We start from the raw sequence: 22,246 nt of genomic DNA on the forward strand, positions 1-22,246 counted from the left end.
CTTAGCATAGTATGGAGATGAATTGAGTATCTTAATCTTGTAAGATTCGACAAAATCATGTACATCCTTTGAAATAAAAGATGAACCTTGATTCGTTGTCAAAGTTTGAGGAATGCCGAATCTATGAATAATATGTTCTGTAATAAACTCAATTACCTCCCAATGTGTCATATTCATCAAAGGAACTGCTTCGGTCCACTTAGTGAAATAACCCGTAGCAACCAACACGAAGCGATGTCCCTTTGAAGAAGGGGAATCAATCTGACTAATGAAATCCAACCCCCAACCTCTGAACGGCCATGGCTTGATAATAGGATGTAACAACGCAGCAGGCATCAACTGAACATTACCAAATCGCTGACATTCTTCACACCCTTTATAATATCTGAAGCAATCCGCCATCATAGTTGGCCAATAAAAATAGGCTCTCCTAAGCAACTACTTCATTTTAGAAGCCGATTGATACGTACCACAGATACCTTCATGAACTCCCCCCATAGCAACACGGGCCTGATCAAAATCTAAGCACTTGAGAAGTACATCTTCGGCGATTCGACGATAAAGCTCATCGTCGATCAAAACGTATTTAAATGCCAAACGCCGAATATTCCTCTCTGCACCATGACCAGGGTCCTTTAAATTTGTCACAATAGGCACTTTCCAATCAGCAACCTCGGCCTTCTCTTTAGAGTCGGCAGGCCACCCAAGACACCCTTGAACGTCGTAGAGACGAGCAATGAATAGCACAAAGGTTGGAAAAACAAGGATTTGAGAAAAAAAGTAAAAGTAAATTGATTTTTGATTCGATTGGGTAGAAGGACCTCAATCGGCTGTGGCCTTTATATTTATAGGCCGGGGAGGACGTACCCCTTCCAAATCGGGTTACAAACGAACTCTACAAATCAGATCTAACCTGATTAGGATTACACAGGACCAACCGATCAGCCTTCGGCAGTGCCAATTTTGGCTGCCAACAATTTTATTTCAGAAAAAAGATTTAATACATTGCCACCCTTGACTCAGTACATAATTAAGTGTTATTCCTAAGAGTTCGTAATCCTTACTTGCTCTTTTTTAACTTTCAAAAACAACTCTTTTTTTACAAAAAACTTTGAAAAACAACGAATTTTTCCTAAAAAAGAAAAGAGAAGAACAACTTAAGGTGTCTGGGTTTGTGCGTTGAGTCGGTGGGCCCATCCGTGTATGACTGGTGTGGGCCTATAGTTACCAGTGGGCTCACACAAGTCCGGCTCTTCCGTTTTTTTTTCCTTGTTTTCCTTTTTCAAATTATCAGATAGGCTGAGCGCTTAGAAGAATGTATGGACCTTCAGTGAACCACTAGCTCTTGGCCATCATGAGTAAGCAGATGGACTGCGATCGGATCCGACCGGCTGCCATCGTGGCATGGACACGTACATCAACAATTAAGGATATTAATTGGTGATCCTTGGGTACACCTCCAACCCTCTTTAACTTAATTGAAAAAGTAGTACAAAACATTAAACTGAAAGGGTTGGAGGTGCACATAAGGATCACCAATTGACACCTCTGCCAACCGTAGTGGGAGGGACGCGATGAGACGTCAATGCTGCCCTACCTATATATTATCTGCAGTCAGCTTTCATGTATGGCGACGACATCTGATCCATATATCATCCAAGCCAATTCCTTCAAGTAACGGCCAGGTTACTTCTTAATTACCCTTTCCTCATCTCTTTAATTAATTTTCTTCATGTATATATGCATGGTTCACACATACTACAACTAATACTGTTTTAATTTATAACAAATACACAAAAGATATCAACGCCATACATATGAATATGATGTTTTGGGTTCCGTAGCGTGCTATACGAATTGGTTAGAGTAACCAAAAAAACTCAATTTTACTACCTATCTCTTATACCCTCTTCATTTTTTCCATAGCCCAGGAACTTAGCCCAGCAGCACCGTCGTCATGGGCTAAAGGGCCAACTGTTTCCTCGCAGCCCACCATCGTCTCGCCCAGCAGGCCTAGGAGCTCGACGGCCTTCGGTCTCGACCTTCCTTACTCGTGCTCGCCTAGTCGTCCTCGCCGACGCCAACCGTAGAGGCCGGTGGCCTTTCTCTGTGCCTCGGTTGCGCCAGGCAGAACCATCTCACCACGGCGGCCCGGCTCCCCTCCTCCCGGTGACCCAACCTTCCTAGCTCCCCTGCTCCGGTGAAGTCATCAAGACAAAGGCGCCTGGAGGCCTGACCGGCTGCATGCACAAGCTGAAGCAGGTCAGTTTTCATTCCTCAATCTAGCAATCCGATAACCCTAATTGTTAATTCCATTAGCCATATTCTCTTCTTGAATTGAACAAATCAAACCCATGACTTGCAGGTTTAGGGATAGTTTGGGATTTTGGGTGGTCTAAGTGCTTGTCTGAGTGGCCCTAGACGTAGAAATGCACTAGCTCCGGCACTGCTGTATGGGATCATCTTTGAGAGGTTCTTCGTCATCAGGTAACTAGCTAGTATCATCAGAATTTCAAGATCAACTAACTAGTAGTAACACTGATCAATATATTGCTGCTACAAGCATGAACAGGAGAGGGGGGGGGGGGGGTGCGCCGGATTGGATGGGGAATGGGGATTGAAGCTGCTGCCACTAGTGGAAATTCGTCATAAAAATGTTCTAATGATGAATCGACTACTACAAAAAATCATTAACAGAGGCATTCTGAAAACCCCTATAAAGCGGGCATAGAAAATAACAGCCTTAGTTAATGCCAGACGATCATCTTTTATTAACTGAGACGGTTAGAGAAACCGCCTCTCAAAATCGATTAACAGAGGCGGTTATTTATAATGAGCCTCAATTAAAAATCCCAGCCCGCTCAAGCCCTCGACTCGGCCCAATGGAGGGCTCCAAGTATATATATGCACAGTTAGGGTTTATTTTTCCCCCCTCCCCCTCTCTCTTCTCACTCTCCTCCCGCTCCCCCCTCTTCCAACTGCGCGGCGGCCGAGCGCTTCCTCTCCTCCCCTCCCTCTCTCTGCTGTGTGGGCTCGAGGTGGCCGGCCTCTCTCTGCGGCGGCCGAGCTCTCCCTCGCTGGTCGGGCGTGCGGGCTCGGGATGGCCGGCCTCTCTCTGAGTCGGCCGAGCTCTCCCTCGACGGTGGGGTGCTCGCGGGCCCCGGTGGCGGCGGCCGCGGGTGGACCGCTCTTGGCAGCGGTGGCAGCAGCGGGGTCCGCGCTCGGGATCCTCCTTCCCTCGCGACCCTCCCCCTCTCCTCCCCCCTCTCTCCGGCGGCCATGGGTGGCAGCCGCCGCAAGGATATGGCGATTGTGTGGCGGGCCGCTGCGACGGGGCGGGCGCGTCGACAGCGGCCGTGGCGCCCGATTGGCTCGACGGGCCTGATGGGGTTGGTGGGCCTTGTGGATTTTTTTTGTTTTTTACTCTATTAATAGAGGTGGGCAGAAAACCGCCTTTGAAAATACATCATTAACAGTGACGTTTGCTCAGAGGTGGTTGGCTCTGCCCGCCTCTGAAAATCAATTTCAACCGTCTCTGAAAAAATTTCTGTAGTAGTGATCCTATCCCGCCTAAAGCGGAGCATCAATTTTTTTTTCTGTGACGAAACGGGCAGAAACATCACAGAACTGTTTTTTTTGTGTGACTTGGCCAGCTGAGCCAGGGGGAACGTGGACACTGAAGGTTTTTTTTTATCTTTATATAACATTACTACTGCACTTCAATATATGTAGCGAAAAATATGCTATGGCAATGAATGCCTGAGAATCTGAGATGCATGGACATAATATGTAGCAATTCTTAGACTAATCTCAAAATGATTGTTATAGGAGGTCATAAGCATTAAATATCACGCCACACCAGCAAATTTATTGACATGGCAAAGTTATTTATGAGAAGATATGAGAGGGTGTTTCGTGAGATGAGAGGAGTATCATCACCATAATACTCTTTAGGTACAATTACCAATGCAAGTTCCCAGTCTTGGTAACTGTGCGATGGCATACCCCACTTAGATTGGCCTTACTGCATGTCTTCTTTTGTGCTATTGCACTTTGATGGTGGAATCTGGTAGATACTCCCTTCGTCCCGCAAAGAGTGTTTGTTTATATTGTAGTAAAGTCCATCGATTTAAAGAAATATCAAATACCAAGAAATAATTGCATTGCAAAGGGCATAGAGCCAATCAAATATTTAAGTAGATATTACTTTTCTGGCTCCAATGCATTTGTATTTATTGAGATCTAGGAAACCAAATAAATGACACGGTCTTCAATCGCAACCGCTATAGTTAATTAGGAGTAATATGATCATTTTTCATTACTAGTAATATGTCTAAAATTTTCTAAACGAACAGTCTTTGCGGGACGGAGGAGGGAGTATGAGCCTTGATGCATTAATTAAGGTGGATGCGCTGGTCTATCGCTCTCTCTACTTCTTAAATGTCTTTTTAATACTAGTGGAGATGTACTAGCAGCACGCGCACTATTTAAAATATATAGTAAATAAAAAAGTTGATTCATCAATAGTCAACGTAGCAAATAAGAATTTCCGTACCATTCTTCCAGTTGCACTCAAGAAAAATAATTGCATACAGTACAATTAAAGTGTATCTATCACATGAGCATCCTAATTATAATAGATGCACAAGGACAAGCTCATTGAGCAGCGATTGGAGTTGATTCTATGGCAAGATGAAAATAAACCCGTGGCGGGGAAGGAAAAAGACATGAGAGAGGAGCCGTGATTGGAGTTGATTTCGCGGCAAGAAGAAAAGAACTCCGTGCGATAGAGAAGGAGAAAGACATGAAAGAGGAGTCGTGATTGGAGTTGATTCTGCGGCAAGGAGGAGAGAAATCGGCGCGACAGAGAAGGAAACAGACGACATCATGTGTGTGTAAAGCAGCATGCATCAAGCTAGCTGTAAAGCTCTTTTCCACGCAAAAAAAAAGAAGAAAGAAAAGTGAGTCTTCCCCATTCCCGTCGAACTCCAAAGTCTGACAAATGAGAGCTTTAGGCGGGAGACGGTGTGACCAAGGTATGTGAGGAAGTACGTGCCACATGCAATGATTTTAGAAGCATAGTAAACAAAAACTTTATATTTACAACAGTCAACAAATTAACAAATTTTGAGGGTCTTGTGTTAAATTTGAAACTCTCTATATATTTCACCAATCAAGTAGGAGCTTTGAATTCGACTCAACCAATCACCATTTGAATCAATCTTTTATTAGGCTTAAATTAAATAATTGTGAGTGAATTGATAATTTTAAAATTTAAAATAAATATTGTAGAAGAAAATAGCTTTAATCATTCGTAGGAGGAATCATCCATGATTATATTCTTAATCGTAGAAGGAATTATCCATGATTACAAGCTTCATAAAATTTCTTGGATGACGCTGGATGGAAATAAAACTCGGACTTGCAGAGGGAGGAAACACTCATTTAATTTGATTGTTTCTGTGCATGTCGATCGTGGAAACATTGGAGATTAGGACTAAATTGTTGGCTTAAATAATGTAAGAGACGATTGCTAGGGGTACAAATTGGTGACTCGTAGTGCATCCTCCAACCCTCTTTATTTAAAATTTTCATGCTACTTCTTTAGAATGGGATCTCAATTTGAAATATTAGCACAAATATTTGCACCCCTAGAAAATCGCCCATGAACACGGAAATTTTGGGAGGCAAATGAATGATGGATGAGAGGGCCACGTGTTTTTTTTTTTGCCGTTGGCGTAAAAGGAAGGCGATAACCAATCAAGATCGTGCAAAAAGGAAGGCAATAACCATGCATGTTACTTTTATGCAGTTAAATGACTTGTGCAGCAACACTTGGTGTTGACCCCATTACATTGCATTGCACGGATATATAACACGGAGCATTTGTTTGTACAGTATCTTTTTTAATTTCTCCCAGTAGGAAAATAAGCCCAACTACATTACACGTTGCGTGCTGTGGAGTGATAAGGGCAGCTCCAGTGCTGCGTCCATTTCTGAAGATCCAACAAGTCAAACATATACTTTGGTTGGTTACGTGCTGGATCAACACTGGAGCTGCCCTAAGTTTTCTTGCTAGTACTTCTGCAGGACTTTAATGGTGCATGTGCACGTAGGTTTTGATTTTTTTTTATACTTTTTGTTTGTCGCACTCAAAAAAGAAAAGATCCTTTTTAATTGTCAATCGACTTTATTTATGGTGATGAGAATTGAGAACCACTTGATTCTGGATTGATGTGATGAATATCGTTCCTATGTTTAGTGCCGTACGTCCAAGAAGTAGTTGAGGCCGGGCTTGCATTGGGCAGGCGATTGGGCCGGCTGGCTATATATGAGATGAGATGCATGCAGAGGCAGAGGCAGACATCCATCCATCTGCCGAGTGCCCGCCGCTTTCGTCTCCCCTCCCCGGCCCCCTCTCCTCTCTGCTAACTAGCAATTGCTCCCCACCATCCGTAGATTCTTCTTCTCCTCCAGCTCCGGCCACCGCCCGCCCGTCGACGATTAATAATGCAGCAGCAGCAGCAGACGACGACGACGACGACAACAACAACGCCGCCGGTGCAGCCGCAAAATAAAAGGATGAGGCATCAGCAGCAGCAGGAGGAGGAGGCGGCCGCCAAGGCCACCGAGGACAGCCGCTTCCTCTTCGACGCCGGGAAGCCGCCTCCGTTCCGCATCGGCGACGTCCGCGCCGCCGTGCCGGCCCACTGCTGGCGCAAGAGCCCCCTGCGGTCGCTGTCCTACGTGGCAAGGGACGTGGCCGTGGTGGCGGGGCTGGCCGCGGCGGCGGCGGCGCTGGACAGCTGGGCGCTGTGGCCGATCTACTGGGCTGCGCAGGGGACAATGTTCTGGGCGCTCTTCGTCCTCGGACACGACTGGTAATTGCTTGCCTGCCTGCTTTGTAATTTCTTCTTGTTGGATGGTAGGATCCATCCAATAGATTAATTGCTTATTTATCAAGACATACATGACATTTATTTGATTTGTGTTTGCTGCATGCATGCAGTGGTCACGGGAGCTTCTCCGACAGCGCGACTCTCAACAGCGCGGTGGGGCATCTCCTCCACTCCTTCATCCTCGTCCCCTACCATGGATGGTATGTCTCTTTCATTTCGTTCTAGCCTAGCCTTCTAGGAACCAAGGAAGGAAATAAGATATATAAAAGCAGATAGACAAAAAGGAAAGGTAGCACACATGCTGCTGCCATCTTTATTTTCTTCTTTTTCAAAGAGATCCGATCCGTGTCTACTCGTATCTTGGACACACATGCATGCATGGTCCAGTTTTCAAAAAGGAGAAGAAGAAGAAGATATTTTGAAGTCTTGGTTATATTATTACACAGAGAATCTCTCTGACTCTCTGTTGGCTGATGCATCATGTGTGTGTGTGGATCAGCGAGCAGCATGCATCTAGCTAGCTGTAAAGCTCCAGTGGTAGTTGTTAATTTCAAAGGGATCGTAAAAACACACACACACACACATAAAAAATAGCTCCAGGTGGCAACAATTTAATTTCCGTTTGTCGTTACTAGCGATCGAGCTAGCTATCCTGTGATACGGAGTATCCTACTACTAGCTAGTAGTAATAATAATCCTGCAATGCAAATCCACTACTACACTGCAAACCATCAAAGGAAAAACTGACTGGTTGGTGGCATGCATGCAGGAGGATCAGCCACAGAACGCACCATCAGAACCACGGCCACATTGAAAGGGACGAGTCATGGCACCCGGTCAGTCATCATTTCTTTGTTACTTTTTGGGGCGAATATATATAGTAATCTCAGCACAGTAATTTTGCATAATTAATTAAATTGGTCTGATCCGTCCTTGCTGTGTCAGTGTCTGGGATGTCGCGATGGATTGTGCTTTATTCGCTTTCTTATTGGGGCGACCAGTTTTCAGACTGCATGCAGATCTAGCTAGCTACTCTGCACATGGCATTGCAGGCTCCCTCTCACTTTTCTTCTTGAGTAAAAAGGCTTATTTTGCATAGCATCAGGCAGAGATTAATTAGTTGGTATGTGGTCCATATATATATGCTCGCTGCATGCATGATGCCATCGTGTCTTTGCTGTGTGTCAGTGTCTGGGATGCATATATCGCAATGCTAGCTAGCTGCTTAATTTTGAGCTGTTTCTGAAACCGTATTAGATAGCATAATATATATGCAGGTTCATGGTTCTATATAACTTAATTATATATATTGTCCATGCCTACCTAATTGCTGCCTGTGTGTGTGTGTGTCTATATATAATATATTTGATGCTGATAATAATGTTAGTTTGATAATTTAATAATTAATTAATTTGGAGTGATGGAGCTGATGAGCATGCATGCATTGCAGATCACGGAGAAGCTTTACCGGCAGCTTGAACCACGCACCAAGAAGCTACGCTTCACCGTCCCGTTCCCGCTCCTCGCATTCCCCGTCTACCTAGTATGTTGCTGTCTGCTGGGTGCTGAAATAAATAAAGTTATTACTAGCTAGTAACTGATTGAAAGAAACCCAATGCAATATTGCTGCTGCCAGTGGTACAGGAGCCCCGGCAAGAATGGATCTCACTTTCTTCCCAGCAGCGACCTGTTCAGCCCCAAGGAGCGGGCCGATGTCATGCTCTCAACCACCTGCTGGTGCGTCATGCTCGCATCGCTGCTCGCCATGGCGTGCGCCTTCGGACCACTCCACCTGCTCAAGCTCTACGGCGTCCCATACCTTGTATTTGTGATGTGGCTTGACCTGGTGACGTACCTGCACCACCACGGCAGCCCCGAGCAGCAGCTCCCCTGGTACCGCGGCGACGAGTGGAGCTACCTGCGTGGGGGCCTCACCACCGTGGACCGGGACTACGGCTGGATCAACAACATCCACCACGACATCGGCACCCATGTCATCCACCACCTCTTCCCGCAGATCCCGCACTACCATCTCGTAGAAGCAGTAAGCATGCAGTGCAGCTACTCTTCTTTTTCTTCTTGAACTTTTTATATATATATAAATAAAATTTGTGGAAATTTGAAAACAACTTATCAACAGACCAAGGCTGCGAGGCCGGTGCTGGGCAGATACTACCGGGAGCCGCAAAAGTCAGCAGGGCCGCTGCCACTTCACCTCTTTGGCGTGCTCCTCAGGAGTCTCAGAGTGGATCACTTTGTCAGCGACCACGGGGATGTCGTCTACTACCAAACTGACCACACCTTGCTTGATCAACACCCAAAACGGCCATAAGCAAAACTAGTGATTCGTTCCATCTGCATGCAGCTGGAAATTAATATTATATTACGACGACCTCAAGTTTAAGCATGCACAAGGCAAGGATTTATACGTACGGAATTAATAATTACATCCTGGTAGATCGATTTAGGTAGCATAGAAAAGTTAGTCAAATAATTTCAGCAGCAAAGCAAGCAAGCAAGCAAGCAAGGGATGGGATCCTGATCTAATTATATTCAAGCGCACACACACATATATATGCATGTATTGTTCGTTGATTATTGGGCTATCTAGCTCATCGGTCGGATCATCAGATTCTTGAGATCATTTATATTCATCATCACCCACCAAGCAGGTTGGGTAGCTAAGCATTGTTATTATATATAGTCAATACATATATATGTGTATTGTTCGTTGATTCAAGCAAGGGATGGGATCCTGATCGATCTAATTCAATCATACACACATATATATGTGTATTGTTCGTTGATTATTGGGCTCAGATCATCAGATTCTTCATCGCCGATGGCGACTAGAGTAGCTAAGCATTGTTATACAATAGACAATATATTTGTATCCCTGGGTTGCATTGCATGCCCCCACTCTGAAACCTGTATTTGCCAGCTCTGGCTCACAAATTGAAAAACATGAGTCGATCTATGTGTATCAAATTGCATTGAGAGCCTGCTACATCATATCTCTGTATCATTTGTTCGGAACCCAACTCCATGGAGATGGCTTACAATTCATTTTACCATTTCATTGGCTCGACGACGCTTCTCCTGCATGCTTCCTTCTTTACTATATATATATATATAGTTTATTTAACACACATGGTGTTGAATAATATTCAACGCCCTGGCGGCGATTGCCTCGCTCCGGCGAGCACCGGTGAGTAAATTTCGTAACCCACGCTGGCCATAATTATTACCACCAAACGCAATCAGTGCAATTGCTAATTAGAGGTTCCTATAATAATCTGTCTTCCTTTTACGGTACAACAAGAATCTATTTAAGCACCACGGGACTGTTCAAATCTCGGGAATCGCGCCCTCCCGAAATCGCGCCCAACCGGACCACACAATAAGGAGATAATGCATGCAATAAATTGGCTAAAATCAATTGACGACATAAATATCTACCTGGCTGAGTCTTGATTTCACGTATGGGTGGCCGAATTAATTGTTGACGGGGTTTAACTGTCTAGAATCCCTTTGTATATGCAAATCCCATCAGGATCCCTCGTTCTGCGGAGACCACTGTACCCATTATTGTCATCAACCATCGACAGCCCCATCCCCGTAGCATCTCACCGTCTTCGCCGCGCTTGAGGTGCTTGACCTCTGCACCAGCACACTCCACAGCGCCGTCCCAGAGAACTCTTTTCGGGCCGGCACCGCATGACGTCCCTCGCGGGACTGTGCACGGCGCACGGTGATGGCCGGACTTTAGCCATCGTGCTCTCGGCCCATGCCCAGCTGAAAGTGATCGGGTGCTCTAGTCTAAGAGGGGGAGGGGGTGAATTAGGTACTAATAAAAAAACTTGACATATGGCTCCAACCAGTTTACACAAAACTTAAACTAATTCAAGTTATCTAGATGTGCAACTAGGTTGTTCTAGTGTGAAACCCCTATCCCAAAAGAGTTATGCACCCTATAAACTTTCCTAACAAGAAACTATTCTATGAAAATAAAGGCACAAAGGTTGCAAGTATTAAATGCGGAAGCTTAAAGAGCGGGATAGGAGATAGCAAACTCTTGACGCGGGTGTTTATCCTGTGGTTCGGTTAGCCACAAAGGCACACCTACATCCACGTTGTTGTAGCACTCACTAAGAGTATTGCTACTCGGCCACCAAGTCCTTTCCGTGAACACAATCACGGTCACCTTGGCCCCGGGTTCCACTAAGGAGCTTCTCCACAAAGGATGGGGTCTCCACGTCCCCCGCACAAAGATGTCGTCGCCGCTCCACACCAAGTCGGAGGGTCGATGACGTTGCCGGCGAGCTTCGCAGCTCCAAGGAGGCCGGCGCACCAAGCTCTTGTTTGGTTCACTAGAGAACCACAGCACAAAGGCTCAAGGTCTTGCAATCTCACTCACTAAGAGCTATTCTAGCACTCACACTTTACAAGCTAGTGCTAAAAGATAAGGATATGATCTTGATGCTCTTGTATGGCTTGGAGATGTTCTTTGGTGTGTGTGGGATGTTCAGCAACTCCAGTAAGCTTCAAATGGCCGGGGTGAGGCGTATATATAGGCCACCAAGTCATGTAGCTGTTGCTCAAACGGTCAGCAGAAAATCTGCGTATCATCGGATGAACCGATGCCTCTGCCTGGGGTAGCGTCGGTTCATCCGGTCACTCTCAGACCCGAAGTAGCCATTGAGCTTCTGACGCACTATTTGCTGACGTCATTACACCGGTGCTTTGCTCCGATGCATCACCGGTTCAACCGGTGCTGAAGAATCTTCTCCTGGGCGCTTGACATCGTCTCTGGAACATAGTATGCCCAATGCACCGACGCCCCTTTTTGAACCATCGGTTCATCCGGTGCCTATAAGCTGACTTAGCTTCGATTCCCTTCTGCACCAAAATACCATGGCGTCGGTTCTTCCGACAACCATCGGATGCACCGATGCTCATGCGTCGGTTCTTCCGGTGCTACCGATCGAAGAGCTTTCAGGGCGCTGCCCTGAGACCCGCGAGGGGCGGCTCCCCCTCAACCCCCGTAGGGGCGGCCCTTCGGGCCTAACTTTGCCTATCTTCTCTTTGTCATCACTTGAACCTAAAAGTCTGAGAATGATCATCTTAACAATCATATTAGTCCAAGTGTTGTGTGTGTCATCAATCGCCAAAACAATATATTGAAATATGGCATGAGAGGCCATTTTCGCTACAGCAGCATGTGCTGAGCATGGAGTATGGTGATGAGGTTCCTAGTTGAAGAAGGGAAGTGGTGATGGAGAGGTGCTTCCCGATTATGAAGCCTTCCGATTGTGCCTCAACAATGACAAAATCATCAGTTCCCATTGGAAGATGGAGCTGCAAAAGGAAGAGATGCTTTCGGTTCTAGCTCGATCCCGGAGGGTGCATCTACGACTAAGAGCAATTAGATAGGCTTTGTTCTTTTATTTTTAGCATCACTGCTTGCCATATTAGTTTTTGTCCGTGCTAAGGTCAACTATGTACGAAGAACATGATTTGGCTTTCGTAGAGGATTCAAGACTTATGCAGTTGTTTACTTGTGCGCGGATTCAGATTTCACCATATTTGATTCTGTGATTTTTTATTATCACTTATTAATATTCCAAACAATCAATTATTACTCCATGCTATGCTACTAAGTCTTCTATCTACGCTTCTAAGATATTTACTCCTTATACACACAATTTTTACACCATCTTATTATGGTTATTTTGAACACGACAATGGAATTTCCAAATTATCAATAAGTAATATTTCAAATGATAATTACTCAACTTGCCAATGAAATTTACTTCTTTTGTGTGCACTATGTTTAGCACATGTGTGCACTATGTTTACTCCTTTGTATGCTATGCATACTCCTTTGTGTGCACTATGGAATATTACTCCTAACTGTACTCATATAAAATGGAAAATTACTATATCTAGTATGGCAAAATATTACTTCTTGTTTGGTGGTGCAATCAGTAATTTTGAAGTTAAACAAGATTATTATGGTCAATTCCTTGTTAAAACACTACTCTAAGTTTTAAAAATTACTTAAAGGCATTGCAGATTTGCAAAAATAAATTTAAAATAAAGAAATGAATATTACTTACCCCCAAAAAATTACTTCTTGTGGATTGTTGAGAATTGAATATTACTCACAAAGAATAAAGAAAATCCTTCCAAGGAATAATTGGTCAAATACACAAGGAATAAAATTTTAGAGACTTGAGGAGTAACCTTGTATAACAACAAACAATTTTTCATAATTCTATTTACATTCACAAACATCTACGACTATGCATTTCAAGTTTCTATGACTAATTACTCCTTGCTCGGTAGTCTATAAAATATATTGAGTCAAATTACTTTGTGTTATGCATAATTATTCCTTGTTTGTATGTTAATTACTCTGAGGCGTATCCCACTATGAAAGTGTAAAAATTTGAATCAATCACATGCAAATAAATTTCAGATATCAATGCATACGAATCCACCAAAATGGATAGCAACTCAACTAATGCACCCATAAATTCCTCCCTGAAATCTTTCTCGCGTGAGGCGTCTTTCATGAAAGTAACAACCACCCTAGAATCTCTCTCTTTGAAATTTTGAAGTTAATGGCAACAAAAAAAAACTTCCATGCATCCCCTATGCACCGCATCTAAAGAGATCCTGCCTTCCACTCAAAGTTGGTTGAAATAGACAACCACAATGCAAAAATATGCGAGAGAGAGAATTTTTACAGCCACTGCATTAGAGTATAGATTTTTACGGCTGCGGAGGCATCAAAATCTGTCCAGACCGGCTTGCAGTGTAGATCGGCTTGTGTTACTAAGCAGCCCCAGCTCTTGCTTCCCCACTCAAAGATGGATTCCTTTTCTAAGTAACTTTTAAGAAGCTGATACTGATAACTGAAATTAGATCTTAGTGTAATTTGTATAAGTTTTTTCCCTTTTAAACCTGGTATTCTGTTTATTTATTACAGCGTTAATTTTGTGCAGTCCTTTATTCTGTTTATTTATTACAGTGTTAATTTTGTGCAGTCCTTTGAGGCAGCTTGGGATGGCAGGGCCATCGGGTGGGGAGGATAAAGGGGATGGAGAAAAGGTATGGATTTAAGTTGTAATATTTTACCTTGCTTTTCAAGCAACTGAAAATAAGGTATGGATTTAAGTTACCTTGCTTTTCAAGCAACTGAAAATATTTTGCGGTTGGTTTGACTATGCAGGACATTCTGTTATCTTTCTTTTGTAATGAGTGTGGCATCCTATTGAGGGATGTCACCGAAATCTTTGATCATCATGAAATCACCGCACATGAGGGAACATTTTCGTCTATGAGAGATCAACATGACCTCAAGTGTGATATGTGTAAAGAACAATTCTCTTTGCGCAGTGTAAGTTTTGAGCATGTTAATGCATTATAATCCAAAATCTGATGATGAATTGAGCTAACATATTGTATTCTCTTATAGGAATCAGATAAGCACATGAGCAAACATGCAGAACATCGTACATTCACCCTGATAGATTATGATCCAGCGGAGTTTCAAACACCTCCACGATTGATATCAAAGGGGGGAGGGACTTCAGTGCCTAGGAAGCTGATAAAGAAGAAGCCTTCCAAGAAAAATACTGATTTGACACCTAGACCCTTTGATTTTGGTATGTCTTACCTCTTCCAATAATTTTGATTAATACTAATTTGACACCTAGACCCTTTGATTTGGGTATGTCTTACCTCTTCCAATAATTTTGATTTCTACTATATACTAATTGAATTTTTTTGTTCTCTGAAAATATTCAGATGATTACTACACTGAAGATGAAGAAAAACTAGATGTCTTGTCTGAAAAAGAAGATGATTATTATGATGATTCTGAGCAGGAGTCCTTGTCTGAAGAAGATGATTACGAAGATCCAAAAGATCCCGACTTTGATCCAGAACTAGAGTCTGATGTGTCTGATGATGTGGATAAATCATTCTACCATGACATCTCTGGTTTCTTCGCTCATGCCACAATTAGTGAGTTTGAGTTGAGTGATGGATCTATCTACCCGGATGATGCAAGGTATTGCATTTTCTTCGTGCTGACATTTTATTGAATTGAATGTGTATACCACATGCCATCTGAATTTATTTCTGCATTGGTGCAGCCCTGAGTTCGACACTTTACGAACTTTAAAGAAGTTCGGGATCGATATTAAGGAGAGGAAGAAACTCAGGAAAGACTTCGTAATTGCTGAAGGGGTCCTACATGAGGTGGCACTGAGGAGGGTGAAAAGAGCACAAGCACTGTTTGAAAAACGAGGATATTTCGTCTCAGCAAAGAGGAGGACAGAAGGAAAAGAAGCTTATGTTTTTAATGAGGCTTTAGGCCAATTGTGCCGCGCCAGTTTCGGTGGTTCCAGATGTGGTGAAGCAAAAGGTAGAAGGATGAAAGTTATCCTGGATGTTATTGCAAATATTCTGCAGGATTCCAATATCAGTGGTTTGAGGGAAAACGTTTTGCACTACATGTGCAAAAAGGATGTTGACAAACCAAATTTGAAAGAAAAGGAATTGCAGAGAAGGTTCTCCTTAGCATTATTGGAAATTTCTATAATGTTGCGAGTTTCTCGGGAATCCCTCAAGTTCAGAGCGGCACCGAAAGGGTCATTAAAGGGAGACATCAAGCTGTATACTGAAGATGGGCTCATCGTTGATGGGAATCTTGGTGGCGCATCTGGAATTCAAATTCCAAGCAAGGTTCTAAATATCCGGCTATAGCCACCGCTATAGCTTGCTATAGCTTTTGAAAGAAGAAAAAGCTAAAATATTTATCTCTTAGCTTTGAAATGCTAAATCCGCTAATAGCCGGCTATATCCCGCTATAGCCGCTAAATTAAGGTTTATTTAGCTAGCTAAATCATATAACTAATTTCTATTTATTGTTAGTTTAATATTGAGCTTCGTCATTTATAAAATTTAGTATTTCTTCAATGTTGTAACAAGAGAATGAAGCCCAGGAGTACTTCAGTATATGAAATTTTCTTGATTTCATGTTTATATGAAAAATTACTCATAGATTTATGCATGGTGTTGAAGTAGAAATGTATAATTGTGAGAAGCTTCTAGAAGATTAGAGAGTATACTTGAATCATGGTTACCATGCTTCATGGTAAAATATGAATACTCTAGAAATTAGATACTTGTATGGTTAGATAAGTACGAGGAAAATTCTAAAGTTAGATATTTTGTAAAGAAGTGTGTAGAAGATGAACACATGACAAAACCATATGAGCCATGGAGTCCTACAAATAGGGGTGCTTCCCTCCCCTCTTGCCATACCATATCATAAGAGGTCTTAAGTAGGAGATGGCATGGTTGCCATGTAGTTTAGTAGTGTCATGGTACGATAGCTACATAAAGAGTGCAACGGTCTTGTGTTATATTAATTTACGATGAATAAAGAATTGAGTTCCCGTATAGAGTTGATTAGAGTCATCAATTTATCCACACATTGCATTTACACAACTGCTAAATCGGTTAGCTAGGTTATAACTCGCTATAGCCTTTCTTAGCCTATACAAACACCAACCGCTAAATGCTTTAGCCCGCTATTTTAAACATTGATTCCAAGTGAAGCTGGTCTTGTAACATCTGTAGAGGTTGGGGAGGACATCGAATGTATCATTGTGATAGAGAAGGAAACTGCCTTCCATTATCTAACTGGCAAACAGTTTCCACAGCTGGAGAAATGTGTCTCGGTGACGGTGAAGGGTCTGCCTGACGTGGCTACAAGGATTGCTCTTGGCAAAATCAGAGAATATGTGCCCAAAATAAAATTCTATTGCCTTGTGGATTATAATCCTGGTGGCATGCAAATCCTATCCACCTACTCTTTTGGGTCTGCACAAAGAGCTCATGACAATCTGTTTTTAGCTGTGCAAGAAATACAACATATCGGGATTCTTTCTCACCAAGTTCATAAAGATGATTGGCTAGAGTTGAATGAAGATGATAATACTTTAATTGAAGGTATTTTGAAACATGACTATTTGGAAAAAACTGTGGCAGGCATGTCCATAAGGCTGTGTGTGTGCAAGAAATGACGTCCACACAAAAGAAGACTAATATTGATTTCCTTATAAAATGGAATAAACTCGATATCTTTGTAAAAGATGCGATCAGGGAGAAGAGGTACGCTTATATGATCAAATTGTAACTTTAAGTTCACAGTTGTTGTCTAGTACTGGCTAGGCCACAAGTTTAGCTTAGGCTTATTCTAGTTCGCATCTCATCTTCATAATATTAGTTGCTTGAACTATTAATATCGTATTTCTCTTTCCTACTTTCTAATGCTATGTTTTGCACATCCTTAGCTGTTTGAATACCAATCGAATGTGCTGATTTTGCATATCTTTCCTACTTTCCCACTCCACTGCCCTGGCCCCCAACATCCGGTAACTTTCGCTGCCCACTCAGATCAGACTGCTGCCTCGTTCCGGTTCCGCTCATCGGCTGTTTCTAGGTTGGGCGGGAACCAGCTCCTAGGGCCAGCTTGGGGATTTTACGCTGCAGTCAAATTTCTATATTCATAGAGATTGACTTAAGAACCTTTATCCTCTTCCCGGTCAGTAGGACCAATTAAACACATTGCACATAAGACAGTAAGAAGAAGGAAACTACTCTCTAGTCCCAGACTAATTGTTGCTAGCTGCATAGCTTATATGTCCGTGTACTGCTGTACTGGAGAATTAGCAACCTTAGTAGACCTAGAACTAGATGCCAGGATCATGCAATTTGAAACTTCCTTCTTAATTAATGCCGATGAAAGAACGTGCACACTTCAGGTTTAGGGCCACCCAGACACCTTCATCGTCAGTTTGTTCTGCAATTGAACTAAGATGGTCCCAGAAACACTCATGTGTTAAGCATGAACATTGCACTGGACACAGATCAATATACTGCAAACTCATGCTACTCCCCCTCGTTGGTTTTGTCCTAGAACGGCCCGGAACGTGGCCTCTTCCGCTGCCTGGTTTGGAAGTCAGATCTGGACCTGAAATTGGCCAAACCGGGCCTTTCTTCCCCGTCCTTGGCCCACTGACCCTTGTAGGTCCGGAACCGCCGCCCGGGGGGGGGGGGGGAGGTGGGTGCGACTACGAGACGTGATGTGAGAGGAGGCAACGGCACAAAATGAGGGGCAACCGATTTCCATCCAACGTCCACGCTCTCCGCCGGCTTCTCGCCGAGTTGTCCTTGTCTTCGTTGCCCTCTTCTCTCGGGCGCTAGGGTTCTTGCTTTGCTCCATCCGTTGCTTGCGGTTCTTGACCAATGAGGAACGCCGGCTTTACTATTGGCATGTGTTGCCCTGCATGTAGCTGCTGGTTGGTGGAAATCACTCCCAATCTCATTATGCTAGAAATTGATTGGATGGAAATGTATCCCAAATACCATATACAGTATAAATTTGGTTCAACAAAATCACTCCCAATCTCAGATATACATGCATGTCCCTTGCATATCTGAGGCCAACGGCAAAATTCATGTACCTCTCCATCCGGATAAGCACTTGTGTTGTGCGCATGTAAATTGGGGCCACAAGATTTGAAGCCGGATGAGTGCCTTTAGCACCATGCTAAAAACTGAAACTACTTTCAGTAATGTAGCAGTGTGTGGTTCATTGGTTCTATAGATGTTTGCACTTAAGATTTTGTCCAAAGTAGCTAGTGTGTGTTTCCAATAAATAGATGAACACATTTTAGCGATTTTTTTTAATGTTTCTATGTTGGGCACCTATCTAGGGATGCAAACTCTTTTCTGTACAAGATGCAATGATTCGGGCATGCATGAATTTTTTGAACTCCCAGTGTAAGAGGACAAATCACCTTCTTCGCCCGATATGTGTTGGCGGGCAACTTATTAGGCCTTGGTAGGAGGTCCGTTAGGAGAGCCAACATGTCATTAAAACTAGCGTCGGACCAACCATGTCTAGCCTTTATCCTTAAGAGTTCAAGGACCGAACGTAACACGTTGCACTCTTTGTCACAACCCTTGGATTCTTCATATAAAAGCTCCCTTGCTGCCTTTTTAACTGTCTCAAAATTTTCTATCCCTTTCGCACTGGCAGCTAACACTTGCGGTTCTACGTGACGCAACATTTCATCCAACTCACCGCCTGCCATCAGAACATCTTCTTCTTCTTCTGCTTGTGTTGCCTCTTCACTCATGTGTGGTGTACCATACGCATGAGAAAACTCATATCCGCCACTCTCCTCACCACTACCAACCTCATGTTCATAAGCAACTTCCTCTTCGCGATGACCACCACCCTCACCATGGTGAAACCAAGTCGTGTAGTTTTCTACGAAACCCCGAGTAATCAAATGTTCGCTGATGTCATCGATCTTTTCCTACACTCTCATTCCTGCAATCGATGCAAGGACATCGTATTCCAGTTGCTTTCTCCATATCCGCATTCTTCTTTGCATTCTCAATAAAAGTAGAAACTTGAGCGATGAAGCTTGGATCAATTCTTGATGTGTTGTACATCCATGCTCTATCCATCTGTTACATAAAATGTAGTACATAATATAGTGTTAATACAAGGAGTCGAAATTCGATACAATGTAACTAATTTCCACCACATTGGGCCAAGGAATTCAATTTACATGTTCATTGTACTGACATCAACAATGATTTGACCATATTTATAATGATAGCAAGCCTTTTATCTTGTTACTACCACAAGTGAAAATTATGTCTTCACTCTGAACTAATAGCAATGCATATAAATGTTCAACCACTCATATTTTATTCATTTCATCAAGCTAACAACAAGGCAAGGTTGACAATAAATTAGCAACCATTTGACCACAGGTCATTTGCCCATATTTCTAAAAATAGGCAGCCACATTGTTGGTTAGTATAACTGTTCAAGATTGAATCAGGTCATTTCACATAAGTAAATCAAATTACATATTTTGCAGGAACATGTAAGCATGAAATGTGCATGATATTTAGCTCAAGATATCAATTTCCACGTTCTATATACATACTTCAACACATATTCACCCCTATTTGTTTTAATCCATGAACATGTACGCATGAAATGTGCATGAACATATAAGCATGAAATAAATATGATACTTGTTTTAATCATTTCTTCATTTAGATGCATGTATCCTAAAATCCTTCCAACATCTACCTTGAAAAGTCGGTCAAGATCCAACTATAGTGTCTAAAGATCTACATCTTGTTAGAAACTATTTGAACATATAATCTCGCAAATAAACATACACATTGAAAAAGCATATTCATTTACCTGATTTTTTTTATCAAACTTGCACCTTTGATGCGCTCACCGGTGGCCGCCTGTGAGATTATGCAGCGGCATTGGACTCATCACCCACCTTCCTTGTCTGCTCCCACAAGCCACGCCCCAACAACAGCATTAGAGATCGAGCGAGCTTCCTCTGTTCTTGGTGCTGGTCGATCTGAAACAGAGAGCAGAAAGACGATGAGGTAGACGCCGCCTTATAAATGCGGACATTTACAGGGCCGGGTGTGACATCCTGAAAATCTAACAAAATTAAATCACGCGCTAAATTATTTTTCCAAAAAACTTTTCATCGTTGAGCTCAAAATCCGCCTAAAACCCTGAACCCTAATTCCGAAATTTTTCTCTGTTCCAAACGTCCGATTTCCAACCCCCCGACCCCTTTCCCTGTGGCCTCGACCGCGCGCGCACGCGACCGCTGAGCGTGGCCGACCGGCCCCGCGGTCGTCGCCGCGATCAGCGCCGGCGCGAGTCTCTCCTCTCTCTCTCTCCCCCCTTTTTCTTTTTCATTTTCCATTTTTCCTTTTCTTTTTCCATTTTCTTTTCCCCTTCTCCTTTTTTTCCTCTCCCCCTCACCTTCCTCCCCCCTCTGCCGCTCTCCCCCTCGCGCTTGCCCAGCCCGCGCACCCCGCCAAGCCCGGCCACGCCCGCATGCCGTTCCTGCACGCGCCCCCCCGGCCGACCTCACGCGCGGCCCGCGCACACACACGCGCGCGAGCACCGCCGCTGCCGCCCTCTGCCCTCGCCGCGCAAGCCGCCGCCGCGCGCACGCGCACCGCGTGGCCGTGCCGCTCGCCGGCCGCCCCGATCCCACTCGCCTCTGCTCCCGGCCCCGCCCACGCACGCCAAGCACCGCACCCACGTGCGTTCGCCGCGCCGCCTGTCGCCTAGCAACAACGCCGCCACGGGCTCTGCCCGCGCGCCAGCGCACGCGCGCGCACGCCGCACGCCGCCGCTGCCACCCCCCTGTGCTCGCCACTGCTGCTGCTCACACCTGCCCGAGATGTCTCATCCCCGCTATGCGCCACCACACCCCACTGCTCGCCTCGACGCTCGAGCAGCGCAGCGCTGAGCTGGCCCCAAACGCCATTAATGGCGCCCGCGAGGCTCGCCGGCCGCAACCACCGCCTCGCCCTCTCCACCGCCTTCCTTGGTCTGTAAGAAGCCCCTCGCGTCGCTCATCACCACCACAAACCACCTCCACCACTGCGCAGCTCTCCCCAAGCCCCCGAGCGCCGCCGCCGCAGAGCGCTGCCGCCGCAAGCTGCTCTGCTCGCCTCCGCCGTCCACCGTGGGTGCGCCTCTACATGCTGCTCCTGCTCGAGGTGGGTAGGGGATGGGAACCCCCTCGGCCTCCTCTCCGCGTTGCCCCTAGCCCTGGCCGCCGCCAAGCCCCGCAGCGTCGCCGTCGCGCCGGTCAGAGCCGGTCGCCGCCCTCCACCTTGGCGCCGCCTCTCCAGGCCACCACCACCCGAATCGAGAGGTGGAAATCAGTTCTCCTCGTCACCCTCTCTCTCTTTCCCCTCCTCCAGGCCGCCGCCGTGCCCTGGGACGACGGAATCGGCCACCGCCGGCGCCCCAGACACCCCCTCCTCTGTTTCACGGGAGAGGAACGGGAGGGAGGTTGAAGAAGGGCTATTTTGCCCAAAACCCCCTTCCCTTTCCTCTATTCTATAAAGAGCCCTTCCACTCTTTTACCTTTTTGCAAATAAATCCCTGCCCTTTATTATATTTGCAAATAAACCCTTCCACCATAAAAGCACAATTTCAATTATACCCCTACACTTTTTCAAAGTGGCCCCGATGTTTTAAAAAATTACAACAAAGCCCTTGCCCCTCAAAAATATTTAGAAAAAGGCCCTTGGACCCCCGCTCGATCCCTAAACCTCTCTGTAACCTATCATTTCATGCGCCAAACGACCCCCGATCGACCTAAAACTTTACCACGCCAATCCTAACATAGTTTTGGCCATGCCATTAGGAAATCGCCCTAAAATATTTCTCCTATCTCCAT

General features: G+C 44.5%; 2 protein-coding genes across 2 annotated transcripts; both read left to right on the plus strand.

Annotated features, from left to right (window-relative positions):
- The first annotated feature begins 6,336 nt into the window (after nucleotides 1-6,336).
- Nucleotides 6,337-9,887, plus strand: LOC120694048 (fatty acid desaturase DES3-like). The gene is made up of 6 exons (XM_039977226.1): nucleotides 6,337-6,881; nucleotides 7,010-7,099; nucleotides 7,669-7,735; nucleotides 8,350-8,442; nucleotides 8,536-8,943; nucleotides 9,040-9,887. The coding sequence occupies exons 1-6, from the start codon at nucleotides 6,511-6,513 to the stop codon at nucleotides 9,229-9,231; spliced, it is 1,221 nt and encodes a 406-aa protein (XP_039833160.1). The 5' UTR covers nucleotides 6,337-6,510; the 3' UTR covers nucleotides 9,232-9,887.
- Nucleotides 9,888-13,719: 3,832 nt separating this feature from the next.
- LOC120694049 lies at nucleotides 13,720-15,677 on the plus strand. Its single transcript, XM_039977227.1, has 5 exons — nucleotides 13,720-14,015; nucleotides 14,137-14,304; nucleotides 14,383-14,572; nucleotides 14,715-14,979; nucleotides 15,065-15,677. The coding sequence occupies exons 1-5, from the start codon at nucleotides 13,971-13,973 to the stop codon at nucleotides 15,675-15,677; spliced, it is 1,281 nt and encodes a 426-aa protein (XP_039833161.1). The 5' UTR covers nucleotides 13,720-13,970.
- The last annotated feature ends 6,569 nt before the right edge of the window (nucleotides 15,678-22,246 follow it).

This window comes from Panicum virgatum, unplaced genomic scaffold (genome assembly GCF_016808335.1).
Source record: "Panicum virgatum strain AP13 unplaced genomic scaffold, P.virgatum_v5 scaffold_2378, whole genome shotgun sequence".
Classification (NCBI taxonomy): Eukaryota; Viridiplantae; Streptophyta; class Magnoliopsida; order Poales; family Poaceae; genus Panicum; species Panicum virgatum.